Source organism: Morone saxatilis, unplaced genomic scaffold, assembly GCF_004916995.1.
Source record: "Morone saxatilis isolate NCDOM2014 unplaced genomic scaffold, NCSU_SB_2.0 Contig5, whole genome shotgun sequence".
Classification (NCBI taxonomy): Eukaryota; Metazoa; Chordata; class Actinopteri; family Moronidae; genus Morone; species Morone saxatilis.
In genome coordinates, this window is record NW_023340095.1 from 12100163 (window position 1) to 12117250 (window position 17088).

General features: G+C 39.1%; 2 protein-coding genes across 3 annotated transcripts in view; one reads left to right on the forward strand and one right to left on the reverse strand.

Moving 5' to 3' along the window:
• Window positions 1-3208: 3208 nt before the first annotated feature.
• rprma (reprimo, TP53 dependent G2 arrest mediator candidate a) lies at window positions 3209-3751 on the reverse strand. The gene has a single exon (XM_035677001.1). The coding sequence runs from the start codon at window positions 3518-3520 to the stop codon at window positions 3212-3214; it is 309 nt and encodes a 102-aa protein (XP_035532894.1). The 5' UTR covers window positions 3521-3751; the 3' UTR covers window positions 3209-3211.
• A 2378-nt stretch (window positions 3752-6129) lies between these two features.
• The window catches only part of galnt13 (UDP-N-acetyl-alpha-D-galactosamine:polypeptide N-acetylgalactosaminyltransferase 13), a 34387-nt gene continuing 23428 nt past the window's right edge, over window positions 6130-17088 (forward strand). For both annotated transcript variants that reach the window (XM_035677217.1, XM_035677216.1), the window contains exons 1-2: window positions 6130-6569; window positions 10582-10850. In XM_035677217.1, coding sequence (XP_035533110.1) covers window positions 10709-10850 — 142 coding nt within the window. In that variant the 5' untranslated portion in view covers window positions 6130-6569; window positions 10582-10708. The remainder of the gene's footprint in view (window positions 6570-10581; window positions 10851-17088) is intronic.

A 17088-nucleotide genomic window follows, 5' to 3' on the forward strand; every position in this document is an offset into this window, starting at 1 on the left:
TTTAGCCCACAATCAACACCCTGCAGATGCTGTCACAGCTGAACACAGCTCACATACAGTGGACATGAGATAGTCACTGATGGTGTTTTGACCTGTGCTATAGTGGTGATATGCAGCAGGTACACGGTAAAAATGTGAACGGGGATTTTTGTTTTGTTTTTCTTCTTCGACCCACAACACTTTCTGCCTCTGGGAAGAAATGTGAGAACACACTGTAACACCAGGCGAAAGTTATAAATTGAGCAATGTTTTTTTTTTTTACTCTGGGTTGGATCTTTTGGTTTTGCAGTGTAAAACCCTCAGCAATTCCTGAATATCTGGGGAGGAGTTGCTCATAAGCCCTGCAGAGGACTATCAGTTTGTTGACAGCAGGAGTACCAGGGGTATAGATTACTGTTTGCTGTTGCTATCTCGCTCTACATCTCTCTGAGCATTGGTGTGTGACAGGTGTGTGAAATCTCTGAGTTGGCAGTAACAACTGTCGGTCAACAAAGCGACTTTCTGCAGTAAATTCGAACAGAAATGCTTTTTTACCATGAAGTCCTCATTTTTAAACTCTAAACTCAAACTTTACATCTACCTCTTGCAAGCTCTCCAAAATCAATCAGTATCCAGTCTGAATAAAAGTGCATGAGACACAGCTGGATACGCTAACAATGGTTCAGCTGCAGACAGAAGATTGTTCTCTGCTGGGTATTAAACTGCAACAGCATTTCCCTGGGAGCTATTCCCTGCCCTCTCTAATGAAAGCAATCACACAAAGCAGAGAGCAACACTTGGTGTGACGTAAAGAAAGTAATTCTCCCTTTTACATTGTCTTGAAATTTTAATACTCACCGCAACATTAACTGTAATCAGGTTAATGGTTATTTTTAGGAATGAGGTGTTATTTAGTGACTTGGAAAGTCACAAATGTTTGTCTGCTTTATATTAGATTGGATTCAGTTGTTTTTTCTACATCCCCTTCATATCTACATCATAGAAGTCTTAATTTGAGAAACCCGGTTACAGTGTTAATGTTTTATTCTAACTAAGCAGAATCCTGCCTAGGGTTAAAATGAGGAAAATCAGTTACGACTGTGTGTCATCATACATAGGCTAAATGTATCTACTAGATTATGTAGACGTGAGAACTTGATATACAGTACGTGCACAAATTTATTCAGTGTGATTTGTATGCCTTGAGTAATTGTCACTTGCTATTTTTAATCTGCTCCGACAGGACTTGTTTAAATGTAGATACCATGTGTCATTGTAGCCTTTCTTATTGGAGATTTGAACGCAGCCAAGAAAATAATTTAAGACGATATCTGTAATGTCTTGGCTAAACATCCAAATACTATCCAGTACAGTAGACAAAGACATGCGATAAAATCTTTGCTGTTTGCTAAGCTTTGGTTGAGGCTGTGCCTGAGAGGCGTTGATTTAACTGTGGCAATTTTTAAGGCTGTTGGTGATATTGCATTAAATATTACTATATTGCAAGCTGTACCTTGTCCATCCCCTCACTTACAAAAGGGGCAACATCTTACAACATACTGCAATCCAGTGCAACTCTACAAACTATGGCGTCAAGCCTCCTCCTGTTCAGCCTCAAACTGAACATTGCAAGCTTAACAAAGCTCTTCTTTATTACATTGCCCTGTACTGAACCATACTGCATTGTGCAAGGGTTGTTTTAATTGTGTCAACCCCAAATACAGGTCGTGCTCACCTGTAAAAAAAACTATGGAAATTCATATTATTAACTACTCATTTTTTTTGCCTCCTTCAATTTTAGCAGCTACCTTCTTACACACAGCATCATTACAAGTACATAAAACATTTTATTAATACTGATTATTGTATTGATTTCTTCTAAATCCAACATGAGGACATGTGAGTGTGTGGCCTAAGACAGAGGTCAGTGTTTCCTGACAAGCTGCAACCATCCATAATCAGACCGAATAAGGCTACGTCAAGCAGAACACATGGAGAACAGGAGGAGGGAGAAACTGAGATGAAGGACGTTTTTAGAAAAGGAGGATTCAAACTATTTAACTCTGCATGTGGAGCACAGGTGGGCAATCAGACAGCAGCATATTGCCCGGTGGCTTCATCCTCCCCGGGTTGACGTGACAAGTCATTTCTGAAGCTGCTGGTTTCACCCTGGGGAGCTGGCATCCAGGTGAGCCTGGAGCGGAGCACAACAGATGCTTTGACTGAGGCGGAGGAGAAAGAATGCATGGATCGTAATCTGACCCAGACAAAAAAACTTACGTTTTTACTCAACACCCTCAGATAATAAAATTCGAGTAGCTAAAATAAAACAAATGATTTTCAGTGGAGTGAATTGAATTAACATTTAGATTATACTGGAATAAGCAAATGAGAGGAACATATTTTCATGTGAATCCATTTTTTCTCCATTCAACACTCCTCACATGTATGCCAGAGAAAATACATTTCTTGATGTCAATTTAAAATAAATGAATCCACTAATAACCTACATTCTGTCTTATCAACATGATCTTCATATAGTTACCACAATATACCATACAACCTAATTTAACAGCTCTTTGGGAATTTTAAAGCATGTAATTTTAGTTTCTGAAATCTAAATTACTTTGAAAGAGAGGGAAGATAGACCTTAATTAGGAGGAAAACTTTAATTACAGAATTAATTTATTCCAATTAACAAGATACAAGGCGTGTTGGGCTCTCTTCACCGCCCACGCAGACACTCATACAGTTATCACCAGGAAATTCAGAGAAATACACTTACATTACTATATTGCATATTGTATGCAAAAACACATACAACATACAGTACATGTTTTACATTAATTTCTCCATTGCATTAGCAATATGAGAGGGTATTTCTAAGCAGCAAATATGCAGACTTTGCCACTTGCATGACAAAGGATGCTGCTTGACAAACGGTGCTCCATCTACTGAAATTACAAGAGTGCTTGACTGAATACTTTATAAACAAAGAGGCTTAGAACGCTCTATACCTCTTGGAGATGAGTCTTTGTTGGCATTAAAAAAAAGCCACAAGAAATAAGGTGAAGCCTCAGTCACCACTGAGGGTTTAGTTACCTCCAGCGAGGTTTTCTCTAAATACCAATATGAAAACAGGGTTTTGTTTGGGCAGTTGATCATCGTCTCTCATCTGCCTCCAGCAGACTTCAGATCTGATTCAAATCATAATATAAAGCGTCCTCGTCAGTCAGTAGGCTCCAACAATGACCGCCTCCGTTTCTTTGGACGGTCTCCTGTCCGTTACTAAAAAGTTAATCATCCCCTCTGACTTTATGAGAAGGTTGCAACCCAAGAAAAATATGCCGAACACCACCGTGAGGGACAAAACGCACATGACGGCTATCTGGACCACTCTCATGATGAAGAGGCTTCTCTCATCCGGAGCGGCGGCCACAAAGCCGTTATCAGTCACCACGGACGAAAAGTTGCAGCAGAAGAACTCCTCCGTCTTGTTGAGCAGCCCGCCCTCCGTTTGGTTGAACCCGGTGTTATTCATTTCCACTTTTCTTGAAAATCAAACTTTGCTTGCGAGAGATGTAAAAAGGAAAAAAAAGAAAAAAAAGAAGAAGACGCGCTTGGCACAAACGAGCTCCCAAGAGAGATTATCATCAAGTGGAAAGTGAAGATGATGAGGCGCTGAATTGAAGAAGAAGTTCCGTCAGGTCACACAGCGCTCTTCTGGAGTTTAACAAGCTGCTTTGGCATCGCATTACTGGAGATTTCATGTGTTCAGTAGCCAGTTTCGGAGCGGAATGAATCCACCAACCCGCGGTTAAATAGCCAGACTCTACCTGCCTGCGTTAAAGCGCTCGAGTGGCGGGACAAGAACAGCAAGAGCGCCACCATACGACCAGACCGCATGCGTGTCACCAATGTCCATGTGCACTAAAAGCATGTGCAGTGCTGTGTAGTACATTATGTTCTCTGTGTGTATTATGTATGTGTGCTGGTGTGTGTGTGCATGTGTTTGAGTGATCAGTGTTTACACATTAACAATATGCAGCCCACTACCAGAGGACAAAGGAGGGATCCTGCAACAAATCCTACCTGAATTTAATTACGTTTTTAAATCACATAAAAATCACCATTCCTTAAAAATATTACACGAACACACACACAATCTCTCTGTGTTAAATTCAGTTAAATTCAGTTTGCTTTATTGGCACGAGTGTAACAAAGACAATACTGGCAAAGCATTAAGAAAATTTAGAGTAAAAAGAAAAACAAACAAACATCAGAATTCATAAAATCAAGAAAATATTAGAAAACAAATACTTTGCCCTGTGTGTGTGTGTGTGTGTGTGTTTGACAGAGATTGTGGACGTGTGTGTTAAAGTGGAAATATGATATAAATATAATACTATTAAAAATAAATCAATACATTAAAAAAACATTTTCACTCCTCTTTTGTGGACATTTTATTAATAAATAAACTAACAGCGGCTCAGTTCTATTCAGTGAGGCATGGCAGCGTGACAGTGAGTCAGCATGAACAATACCAGGACCCTGAAACCGAAACAGCTAAATAGAATTCAGCCTTGCCTACGGTTTTCCTACCATGTCAAACATGTCCTCTGTGAAAAATGTCTGTGGAGGCAACAACAAACTAAACAAGTAATTAAAAAGAGATGAACGACAACAGCAGAGCTCGAAGACTCCTTCAGACGTTGGTGGTAAACATATCATAATTACTTATTTAATAACTAATTTCAACCCAATATAAAGACAAGTAGAAGTGGAAGTTCATCACTCAAATGTTTTTTTCTCTCCCAATTTTCCAACCTGCTGCACAAAGCCATGACATAAACCCACTGGAACAAAGAGGAACCAGGACATGCACTGACATCTAGTGGATGTTTTAAATCTCGTGTGAAGCCAATGTTTGTTTTATCTGCATGCCAAATGTGCATTTATGAATGGAGGTCAGATTTATCTCACAGTGCACCACTACAGCATATTTGTCAGCTGTTGCATTACGGTGGCGTTCAATGGAGTATTAACAATAAAGACTTCAAATAAAAAAACTGTTTACAGTCTGTGACAGTGCGTCATTGATAGAACATCAGAGTTATCATGAAGTGCTGAATGTTAATATAATACTGGGCTTCGATTTGATCTACTACATTGGCTGGAGGCCTGTGCAATGCTAAAGGCCTCTCACCAATAGCAGCAGATGGCAGCATTGTTCAGCCAGATTCAGCTAAGGTCTGCCCTAAAATAGCTGTGAACTTTGGGTCAATTTAAATGAATTGGCCCATAGACACATAAGCACATGCACACAAAAGTGTGTTTAATTTATGCTGTTGATTAAAGTGTTTATTTAACCACTGCCTGGCTGTGAATTACTTCAAAGTTACTTTAACCTACTACTTTTAGTCAACAGTGTGAAGACTCTGGGGGTTGAGGTCAAATCTGGAAATGACGTAGAGTATTTTAACAAATCTGACAAGTATATTATTCTATTGCATTCTATTGCACAAATTACTCATTTAGTCACTTTTCTTGAGATGACTACAGGGTCAGAATATAATGTTATTACTGTGTTATAGCCAACTTTAGGTAAATGACAAGCAAAATACAGCTGTAAAATATTAACATTATTTTCACATTTTCTGGATTAATCTCATCCACAACAACTGAAAATACTAAAATGTAAATATTTCAGAAAGCTGTAAACTGAAACTAAATGTGTATACTCAATTAAAAGGGAATTTTGAGACAAGGAAACTTACCTGATAAGTAAGCTACCATGGGAGTCTGTGTTTTTCATTCAGAAATAACGATTTAAAACAAACAAAAACACAACTATTTTGCCTCCCCTGAGCAAATAATTAAACTTTTTAATGCTTTTTTGCGTGGAATACATAGAAAACAACCACAAAATGTAATAAATGTAACTGAAAAAAGACATTATTTGTTACAACCAAGCGTTACAGTAAACTCGCAGCCCTAATCACTATTATGTGGCGGTGGTGAGCGCGCCTACATTTACCAGACGCCCGTGACGCTCCACAGCCAAGAGGATTTCATGAGTGACGTCGCTTTCGACCAATCAGAGGGCAGAACCGAGCCATTTGCAGAAGGTCGGTCTGAGCCGAGGTTAGATTGTGCTGAATGTTATCTCGCCTGTCCTCTCTCACCGTTATAATATTCAGTCGGAGAACAGGTGCGTGCCAGGGCGCGTGTGGCGTTCACCGCATCGGCGTTAAAGCGAATGGGGGAATTGAACGGAGACTGCTTAGTGTTCACCGGTTTACTGTGGCTCAACTGGGGACAAACCATATCAAGGAGTCCAGACAGGTACTATGAGAGAGAGGCATTACTGGACGGACACTATCACACGGGATTTCGGACTACTCTGTATTGAGATGAACTGTGTAACTTGGGTGTCGTTTAGAGACGTTGCGCGTTTACCGGACCGATTTATCCAGTTTAAATTTTAGCCCCTAATTGTGCAGTACGTCGGGTTCATGTTATCTGCGTTCAACACGTTGCCTGAGAGCGAGGCTGGAACAGGTCACTGGTTCACTCCATCCATAATTTAGGTAAGCAGAATATCCTCAATCCTTCATTAGGCAAATAATGTCACGGGCTTATTCCTTTGCACGACATTTAATGACGGCGTTTATGATTTTATATTCTATAAATGCAAGGTTACCGTGTTTGGTGGCTCTTAACTGCTCTTGTTACAGTGTTCTCCCATCTTACTCCTGTCACATCCCACTGTTAATAGAATTAAGTCAATATGTATTGTACGTGCAGGTGAATGGATGTGGATGAGAGTAGTGTAATGTTTCTGTGTTGTTTGGGTGATAAAAGAAGCTACATACACTGGCCTAACGGGCTTATTGGGATCAGCTCTATAATTACCTCCTGTTCCTGGTAGGGTTGGGTGTAGAGCTGCATGTTTTTATACTGGTGCCAGTCCTAATACCTGAGTGTCACTACTGGGACCAAAACGATGTTTTTTCAGTCTTTTAGTTGAGGAATATATATATTTATTTATATATGTTAAAAAAAAAAAGATCTCAGTATTTTATATGTTGTATACGTTGTTGTGCACTCAAAAAGTATTGGTGTTGCAGGTGCAGGAGCGTTTGAATGTCTCTCTCCCATCTTCTATCCTTGGAGCACCCATGAGCAAGGCACTTCAGTCAGCAGAAATCTGGCATGGCCACATACGAGTGTGGTTCCGGTGTCAAGTGTTGAGCTTAATCAGTTGTATTACTGCTGACAGAAATGAGTTAACAGTCTGGCAGTTGCATACAGTAGGAGCTCTCCTTTTTGAATGAATGAGGGATACATAAATTAGCTCATAGCGCTGCACCACACATTTCACAACAAAGAGTGTTGCTAACAACACAATTAGCTGTCACATCAAGAAGCAGTTAATAACGCCTGATGGTTTACAAAAACCATGCACAGCCGACAAGAAATATATTCATCTGTGCAGATGGTGAGGCTGATTGACTCAGGCTACACCGGAGGACACTCCAGCCACCTGCCGGTGTATCACGGTTGGTAGTACCAAACCCAAACATGTGTCTGCCACTGACGCACCAAAGCAGATGGTTAGAGCTGGAAACAGAATCATCATTGGTACTGTCTATGATGTGAGGGTAGGTGATATGCTACATACATACTTGCAGCAGTTCAGTTTTACTGAGACCATTTTGTTGACTACACTCATTATCTTGAAGTCTAGATGGCGTCCATCTACTCGGGTTAGAAGTCAGCGAATGGTGTTTGACTTGTGTCTGTCTGAAATCGTCCGCCGCGCTGCAGCTTCATGCAGCTGGACAGAGGCTGCCTTGTTTTTGAATGAGATAAGAATTAGCCCAGGGCAGCGGTGTCAGACCCTCTGATGGACATTTAGACAGGGAGTGGGGAGGACAGTGTGTGTGTGTGAAGTGCAAAATCATTACCACGCTGCAAGTGAAAGATAAGGGAATCTGTCAGATTCGCCACAGGAGATGCTGCAGGCATTTTCCACTAGTTGTAAAAGTAAAGGGTAGGCTAAGTTATTATGCATACATGCATTTGCAATCAAATGCCCAAACCTATTTTTAATATAGTGTTACATTTTGAGCACGAGCAGTGGAAATTTACTACACTGTGTGACGTATTGTAGGTTATGTTTGAACGTCTAAAAGGCTACCGGGTATTTTTCGTGTTTGAATTTTTTCTATAGCTGGAAGCATTTTTGTCATCGTTCGACTTCCATTCTGATTATACATTCATAAGCCTTTCAGTCAACAAAAAAACTATAATTTCAGTCAAGTAGAAATCCTGTTTGACGGAAAACGATGTTGTTTTTCATCAGAAATGTTGTGAGGCATACATTCCATGCCAATGAGATATCTAACCTCCACAAATTGCCTCTGGATTGAAAGCTTCCCAGATGGTCCTAGCAGCACTACTCATGTAGAAAGTGGGCGAAGGCTGTAAAGGGGAAATTAGCATTCATTCATCCTTTCAAGCGAAGAAATGTGGAGGGTCTGGGGTCAGTCCAACGTGGGAAATTGGGTGTGTGAACATCCCCTTTTATGAAGGTCTGTGTCCGACCGAAGGCAGTGACACCCGTTAAACCCTGGTTTAAAAATACAGAAAAGATGAGAAAAGTCTATTAAAGAAAAAAAAAAAGGAGAAGAAAAAACCTGTGGTGGACCTCAGCGTGCCTTCCTGGCTGGAGAAAGACTTCTGCAGAGCCAAGTTGGCGTTAGAGCTCGGTGATAAATCGATTAAAACGATGCAAAAAAATGACTCAATCGTAAGTTTAAACATCAAATCTAATAATGCAGACATACACAGCTGCGAAGGACTCAACAAGCCCCAAGACACTCTTCCACACAGAACATGTAGAGTTATTTTCCCATAGTATCCGATATGAGAAGAACAGGCCCCGGTGATAAGTCACACATCTCCAAAGATGTGGTGTCTTTTGTAAGTTTGTCTCAATCTATATAGGAAAAAAGAAGAGAATAATAAAGGGTCATTAATCGGATGGGGTTTTTCATTTTTCAGTGGTGCCATTTGTTTGGATCTGGTTTTGTAGGGGAGAGCATGTCTGCAACACTACACTACTTCAGTACACTGCTGTTTAGTCACAGATTTTACCTTTTATCTAAAAAAAAAAGCAGCTTCTGTAATTTGAATATTGCTCTTGGCCATATTGCCGCTTTGATAATATTTTTGATTAATTGTGTGTATTTTAGAGCTTGAGCGATAAATCACCAGGGCCAATATATGAGACTAACATTATTAGCTTATCACAGATAGGTATTGGTGTGTTCACTAACAACTGCAGTACACAAAATACCAAAGATATATGTGTAAACTGTTCCTCTTAGTATGTACCGATCCAACTTTTCGTCCTCCTGATGTTTCTGATACCTCAGTTCAGTGTATCTGCTGATTCTGATTTCTGATCTGAGACCAGTGCTCTCTTTTCTCCAAACTTGCTTACCTCCCTGCAGTGGAACTCACTGGGGCCATTTTTATGTGAGGTAACATGATGCCAGAGATTGCTGTGGCACTGCAAACTGAGTTAGCCACCCGCTATGGCTTAATGAATGTAACTGATAGAGGAAACGCTGGGCTTTAAGATGATTGTTTTCAAATGGGGATCTCTGGCCGATAGATCTGCCAAATATGACCCTCAACCTTTAACCCCTAAGGCTCCAGGACATCTCATTATCAGATTTTCATACTCTCAACTACTGCAAAAATCCAGTATAGGTCTCTTATACCTCTTTCTTTCTTTCTTTCTTTCCTTTTTTTCTTCTCCCTCCTCTCCCATGAACATACTCAGCTGCACATGTGTCTAACTCATAATCTAAAGTTCACTCCCCTAAATCAGCCTAATCTATTCTACCTTTTGTGTAATGTGACGTTCCACTAATATTAGGGATGCACAATAATTACCGGTGCGGCTAAATTATCAAAATGGGTTCATAATGATGATCATTTATTTAGATTTAGTTTGTGAAGAGTTTTTGATAAACTACTAGAAAAAATAAATGAACATTAGAGTTTAGTGTTTGTTTTTGTTGTGTTATCAATAGCGACGTTAGATCTGAGCTATGGAATATTAAATTATCTATCTTGGCTCACTACATCTTAGCCTTTCTTGCCATCAAGCGTGTGAAAACCAAAGGTTATCAACTTCTTTTAGAAATACAGAAATTATCGGTTATCTTATCGGTACTGGCCATGGGAAGCAGGAAGTTATTGGTTACCTTATCGGCTGAAAAAAAATCCATATCATGCATCCCTAACTAATATAAAGGATCAAATGAATGCATGGAAAAATGCTATGTAATCTCTGATTGTGTAGAGTGCTGAAATGAATGAATTCTGGAGAAGGTGATTACTAATCACTTTCACCAGAGAGAAATATTGATCTATTTTAAATGTGGTTGCTCACAGATTTTTGCTGACATCACGTTTCTTCATAAGTTGATTGTTTTAGATCATTTGATTGATTTTCATCTCAGATCACAGCAGGGAAACTGAAATAATTCTAATGACTCCCGTTCTTTTTTCCCTCTCCGGCAGGATGACGCCTCTTGGTCAAACCTGCTCGGTCTCCTCCCTGTTTCCTCACCCCGTCTCCAGAGTTCAAACGCCAAATCAGCAGACTGAGCGCTCCTGAGCACTGTTTGGCTGACGTCCCGGAGAGGTGATGCGACGGTTTATCTACTGTAAGGTGGTGTTGACCACCTCTTTAGTGTGGGTGCTGGTGGATGTGTTCTTGCTGCTCTATTTCAGCGAGTGTAACAAATGTGATGATCGGAAAGACCGCTCGCTGCTCCCTGCCCTCCGAGGTGAGTCCGCACCACTGCTGCCTTACTGTTAATTCACAGAGTAGGTGTGACAGGGTTTAAGGTTTTCAGGGATTGATTATGGGCTTCATTCCCCTCTCCCTTTCATATTTACTTTTTTTTTGTTTTGATGTAAGTTTTCAGGATTTTCTATTAAAATATTCTGTTGCACATTAAAAGGAGTATCACAGTGAGTGAAGTTAAAATGTTAATTTTGGGATTTCAAGGGCTTTAGCAGATCTTTAAGAGGAGGACAAAATCAAGTACAGTTCCATTATTGATGTGTAGAAGGGAGCTCACAAAAGCTTTTTGAATATGTAATAACTTTTTGTAGTTACATTTTCAAAACGAAATCAAATTATAATCATACCTTTGTTTGGCATTTGAACTCATGTTCACATGTGTGGTGTGGTATGTTTTTTTGACAATGAACAAACCACTTTATGTTTCTGTTTGTACTGTACAGACTGTACATCTTACATCTTCAAACTATGCTGTAAAACCTATTATCACAGTGAATGACATGTCTATTTATATCAAGGTAAATATACCATCGCTGTAAATGCAGATTGATTTTTATTTCCACACAGAAATGAATACAGACATGACGATCACTGTAATGCATAACCCATCTCATGTAATGTTAAACAGGTTTAGAATATAATATTGTACGGAAATGCACTGAAGCTGCTCTCTTGAAAAAAGTGCAGTGGACATTAAGTGGCGCTCTTAGCGATCATAATTCCTTTTTATAAAATTATTACAAGCTGATTAATACAGATACAGGGTAATTATTAATAATTGTGAAGTGCCAAGTGATTAGTGTGGAGTGTGTTTTGCAGTAGGCAAAATGAGATCTCTCTCCTTATACAACTTTGTGTTTAGAAAATCTCAACTACCGTAATGTTTATTTAGAATGACATAAAATGGCACTTTGATTTAGTTTTTCTTTCAGATTTTTGGATGTGTAGTAGAATAGGTTTCAACACTAGTATCACACAGAGCACACATTAAAAACAACCACGTTCATCAGGGAACGTACGGTGTATTTCCTCCTGAGGAATTCAAGACAACATCTTTAGAAAGAAGTTGTAGGATTATTGAATGTTATTAATAATTAAAATATAATTCCCCCTTTTTCTTGTGTTGGGTCTCTGCATTTGATATCCAGTGGAATCGACTTCTGGTTTGGCACGAGGCAAACAAGCTTAAAAACATAAGCTGTAGACTTAAGTGTTCGATCATTTCACCAGGATGTTTAACATAATCTTCATCATCTGTCACAAATCCTATTAACACGATGAAGTATACTGAGGGTCAAAACCTTTGCCTGAAAGGTCAGAAAAGCATGTTAATAAATCAGCAAAGATATATTATTTTAAATAGTTGACAATAACTAACTAACTAAACAAATGTTTTATTATTGATCTACAACAACGCAAAAACTCGGATTTGATTTTGTGAAGTGATGAATCTCTACCAGAGATGTGTGACGGGAATGTTAAAGATTTAGTTGATTTAGTGTGTGCTGTAATCTTGACACAATCTCCATGTGTGCGTTTGTGTGTGAATGTTTCTGAGATCAACGTCAACTACAGTACCTCCTTAGCTGAGTTCATTTCCTCACATGCTCTGCAGTAAGCAGGTTTCTAAGAGGCTTGCTAAGCTGCTTTTAAGGTTAGAATGAGGCAGAGCTACCTGCTAGTGAGACTGATTACCACACAAAAGTATGCTGTTACATTGGAGTTAGCTTATGAAATAGCTTAAATAGGCTAAATATATGAACTGTGTTGACGTTGTTTTCAGATGCTGGTTTTTCTTGACTGTATTGGCCCTTTGCTGCGTGTCGTCCCCTGTCTCTCTCTCCCCCTTTTCCCTCTTGAGCTGTCCTGTCAATAAAGAGCCACTCCTCCCCCCCACAAATAAGAAATGGTGGCAATTGTTTTCATAAAATAAAATGTATTGAATTAACCACACAATAGCCTCAGAAAGGCTGAAATGGGAGGAATCGCTTATGCGGTGAGAGAGAAAAATGCTAAATGGACACAAGCCCTAAGGCTAAATAATATATTTATTAATCAAAGCACTCACATAAGAATGTAGCACTAACAGATTGCTAAATATTTTTAGAGTTATTTAGTTACGAACGATTCTCTGTCAAAATCAGCAGAAACAGCTCCTCTCTCTCTCTCTCTCTCTCTCTCTCAGCGCTGTCCGTGGTTCTGAAACAACAGCTAAGCAATAGTCACAAGTATCTCGGCCAGTAATTCTGTTGTTTTTGCAGTTTTTCTATACTTAAATAAAGCATAAACTGGGGGAGGGGGAGCAATATCTACAGAGTACAAAATGTGTTTGTATGGACAAAATGATGTTATGTGTGCTGTACAGTGCAGGCGAAAGAGGAAAGGGAGCAAGTCATCCAAAATACAAAATGTTCGCCCGGGCTTGAGGTATGAACTGACAGCCACCATAGCTTACTTTTGTCAGCACCCTGATAAGCTCTCGCCTCCTCTGTGTTTGGCATATTTCTAATATTATGGCAATATTATATTATAATATTATATCGCATGTGACGTGCTTACAGTAGTATGACTTGCAGTGTGACGTGATGGTTTACTCAATAATCTCACACTGGTCATTACCAGGTTGATAATGACCTTTTAAAGAATGTCTGCTTTACATTCCTGAATAGAGCAGGCTTTTTAGTTTCACCATAATGAACTTTATGGCTTTATGGCTCCTGTCCATTATGTTTATTATGATTTTACGTTTGCTTGACATACTACAGTAAAGTTGTTTGGAATAATCACGGTCGTCTTAAGCCTAGTATGTGGCTGAACTTATCTCAGAGGTCGCTGGTAGCTGCAGCCTTTCTGCGAATTATATTTTCTCCAGTGTATAGCCAGCTAACATTAACTAGTAAAGATGAAGAGGCTGCAAAACATCCTTACATTCCTCATTCACTCTTCTGACGGTTTCTTTATTTGTGATTCATTAGAGAGCCAGCCTGTTAAACTTGGGCAGCTCATCCACAATGCCTGCAGGAAATGAAAGCTTAGTCTTATTTTCATAGCCTAGCGTATTAGATCACGAGGTTAATTATAGCAGACTAATGTATGTAAACTTGCCACTGTAGGAACAGTGGTTACATAACCTTGGAAACGAGCCACAACTTAACCATGCGTGCCATAGGTGCGCTCCAGTGCTTAAACAAATAACACTAAACCTTTTTGGTCCAGTCAAACAAAGGAAAAGCAAAGACTGAGTTATCCTCACTGTTAGTCCTGATATGGGTCAAACCCCCCAAAATTTTATCACTTACTATTATCAACTATCAATTACTTAATAGAAGGTTTCAAACTCTACGCAGACAGTTTGTATAAAAAGCATGTTGTTTCTTATCTTAGTCACAATCTGAGATAACCCTTGACGACATCATTATACGCACAAAATGTATCCGACAAGCTCTCTACAGAGGGACAAAAGTGGAGCTTCCTTTTTAATATAGACACGGTTTAAGATACATTTACACACTAAATTTACTGGTTGGTTCTCTTTGGAGTTGGGTTTTGATTTCCATCAGTGACTGAATTTTGTATAAAAATTCACTCTTTTTGTAGAAACATCAGCTGGAGAAGAGCAGTTGAATATATTATTAAATTCAGTTCTTTAAGGCTACACATTCATTAGATTTTTTCAACAATCAGTTTCTCTGTATTTAAAAAAAATAAAGACTATCAGCAGATCAATTTATTGAAAATGATCAGTTGACTGGTTTATGGAGATTAAATTAAAATGTGAAAGCTATGAGCCAAGCAGTCATGCTTAAACATCTGGTGTAAATTACTGCTTCTATATTTAGAATTGCAGTACATATATACATATAGTGTTTTTCATCCTGAACAGGATTTAACTTAAGCTGCAATATTACTCCTCGCAAGCATATCCAATAAAAATGGAAATGAATAACAGTGAGGAGAACAAATAAGCACCTTTATTTATAAGTACAACATTTATTTCATTTATTTTTCATGCTTATGTCTTTTTGTAGGATAGAGAGATATTAACATTTTGCATTGATGGCACAAGGAACTGAAGTGAAAATCTTGCAGAATCCTACTTTTAGCTGTTTTTCAGAAAAAAAAAATATTATTCTGTGTGAATTACTGTTTATAGATCATCCTCTACTCACAAAGGAATCTTATCATTGTCAGGGCACTCAAATCTTTGCAGGTATTGCACATAAATGTCAGATCCTAAGTGCCTTAAATCTTTATTCCTTGTGTGAGCATCACTCCAGTTGGTTTTCATATAAAAAATGTAAGAAAGTATGTTAAATTCAGGGTGACGGTAGTCTCGTGATACCAGAGGATCAGAGATCACAGAGCCTACCAAGCGACACGCCTTACCCCCCATTCTCCTCCGCAGTGCAACAAACACGGAGAGAGAGCTTTTTAAAACATTGTAAATGGGTGTCCCAGGCAGCGTTATATGTTACAACAGTGTTTATAAGCATACGACTTACGCATGTCACCAACCTGAAAGCTTTGGAGTGGTTCTGCAATGCAGGTTTTTTAAAACTCTAATTGTTTCCATCCAGTTTCAGCAAAGAAAGCCAGGAGAAAGTCCTCGGTCTCTATTGAGCGAAGCATTTAGAGACTGGCCTCTCTAGGGTGCCGGTGCACATCAGAGCCGAGTAGTACTGTGCAGGGTGTTTGGTCCTGCTCTGTTGTGGTTTTGTGTTGAACAGGAGCTTCTCTGCTATATAATGTACTGCAGCTGGGTCAGACTCGCAGGCAGTAAGCAGAGTGGAGCAGCAGAGGGAAGAGCTGGAGGTAAAGCGTGGAGGAAAGAGGATGAATCAAGCTTGTGATAGAGACTCCAGAACTGTGCACCACTACACAGCCCTTTTTCCTGCAAAGCAGATGAATGGATGAAAGGCTTGGGTTTTCAATCTGCATGCAGATTATGGAGTCCAACTTGACAAGTCAAAGGAGAGTCCATTTGAGCTCTCACAATATCAGTTTCACAATTTCAATAATGAAATCTACTAGAAAGGCTAACATATAGCAGGTGTGTATTTAGAGAGTCTAGAGTTGCTAATCACATAACGGACAGGTAGACAGTGAGACATGTGGCCCTTTATTTTTGTTCAACATTGAAATTTGAGTGATCGTGTCTCAGAAGACTCATTACCTGAGAGTGTGAGGCAAACCTTTCCACTGTAATTGCTTGGGATAAAGCTGCAGGCAGGGATATTGAATTAGATTGATTGACCCGAGGACAGACAGAGCCACTGTTTTCTTCCCAGATGATCGTGGTCATCTTTTCTAATGAATGCTCTGTGTCAGGAGGCGAGTGTGTAAGGCTTGGAAATACAGAGTATATAGAGAGTTTGTTTCCTAAGGCTCTTCTGATCTCTATGTTGCTGAGCAGAACCAGTTTTATGTAAGTGATTTCAGACTTTATATCCTGATTGTTTGTATTATTTTATAGATAGAGAATTTCTAAGGCCCCCAGGGTGGAAAAAAAGATAACTTGCAGTCATGAGGCATGTACTAAAGACATATAAAAGTCACTTCAAACATGGTGTAATAAGCTTTTATAACAAAAATAACATTTTCACTTTTAGATACTTTGTATATCCCTGGGTAGATTAGTAGTATGGTGCTGCATATCATATATTTTTATGTCAAAAGGAACTGGTAGAGCATGCACCCCATGTACTAAGGCAGTGGCCTGGGTTTGATTCCAGCCAGAGGCACTTTGCTGTACATCAGCCCCCTCTCTCCCCTAGCTTTCCTATCTCCCTCTAGCTATCCAACTGTCACACATAAAAAAGAAATGCCCAAAAACCATCATTTAAAAACGTTACTAGTAAGTGTAAGTATTAAATGTATGAGCAGTAAAAAATAGAAAATTTCCCTCTGAAATATAGTGGAGTAGCAAAAAATGAAAATGTAACATAAAAGTCTATCAAAATTGTATTTAAGTACAATACTTGAATAAATGTATTCAGTTACATTCCACCACAGCTGAAACCCCCAAATAATACATGTTCTAGTTAACTAGACTTAAGAGTCTGCAGCAGCTTTGGCTGTGCTTTCAGCCAAATGCTAATGTCAGCGTGCTAACATGCTCACAGTTACAATGTTATGGTGATGTTTAGTATAGTTTAAGTGTTAACCATCTTAGTTTAGAAAGAAACTTTCTTTAACCTTTAGGTAAAGAAAACTTCATT

Coding starts and splice junctions, on each gene's coding strand:
- rprma (XM_035677001.1), bottom strand. CDS start 3,520: ATGAATAACACCGGGTTCAACCAAACGGAGGGCGGGCTGCTCAACAAG.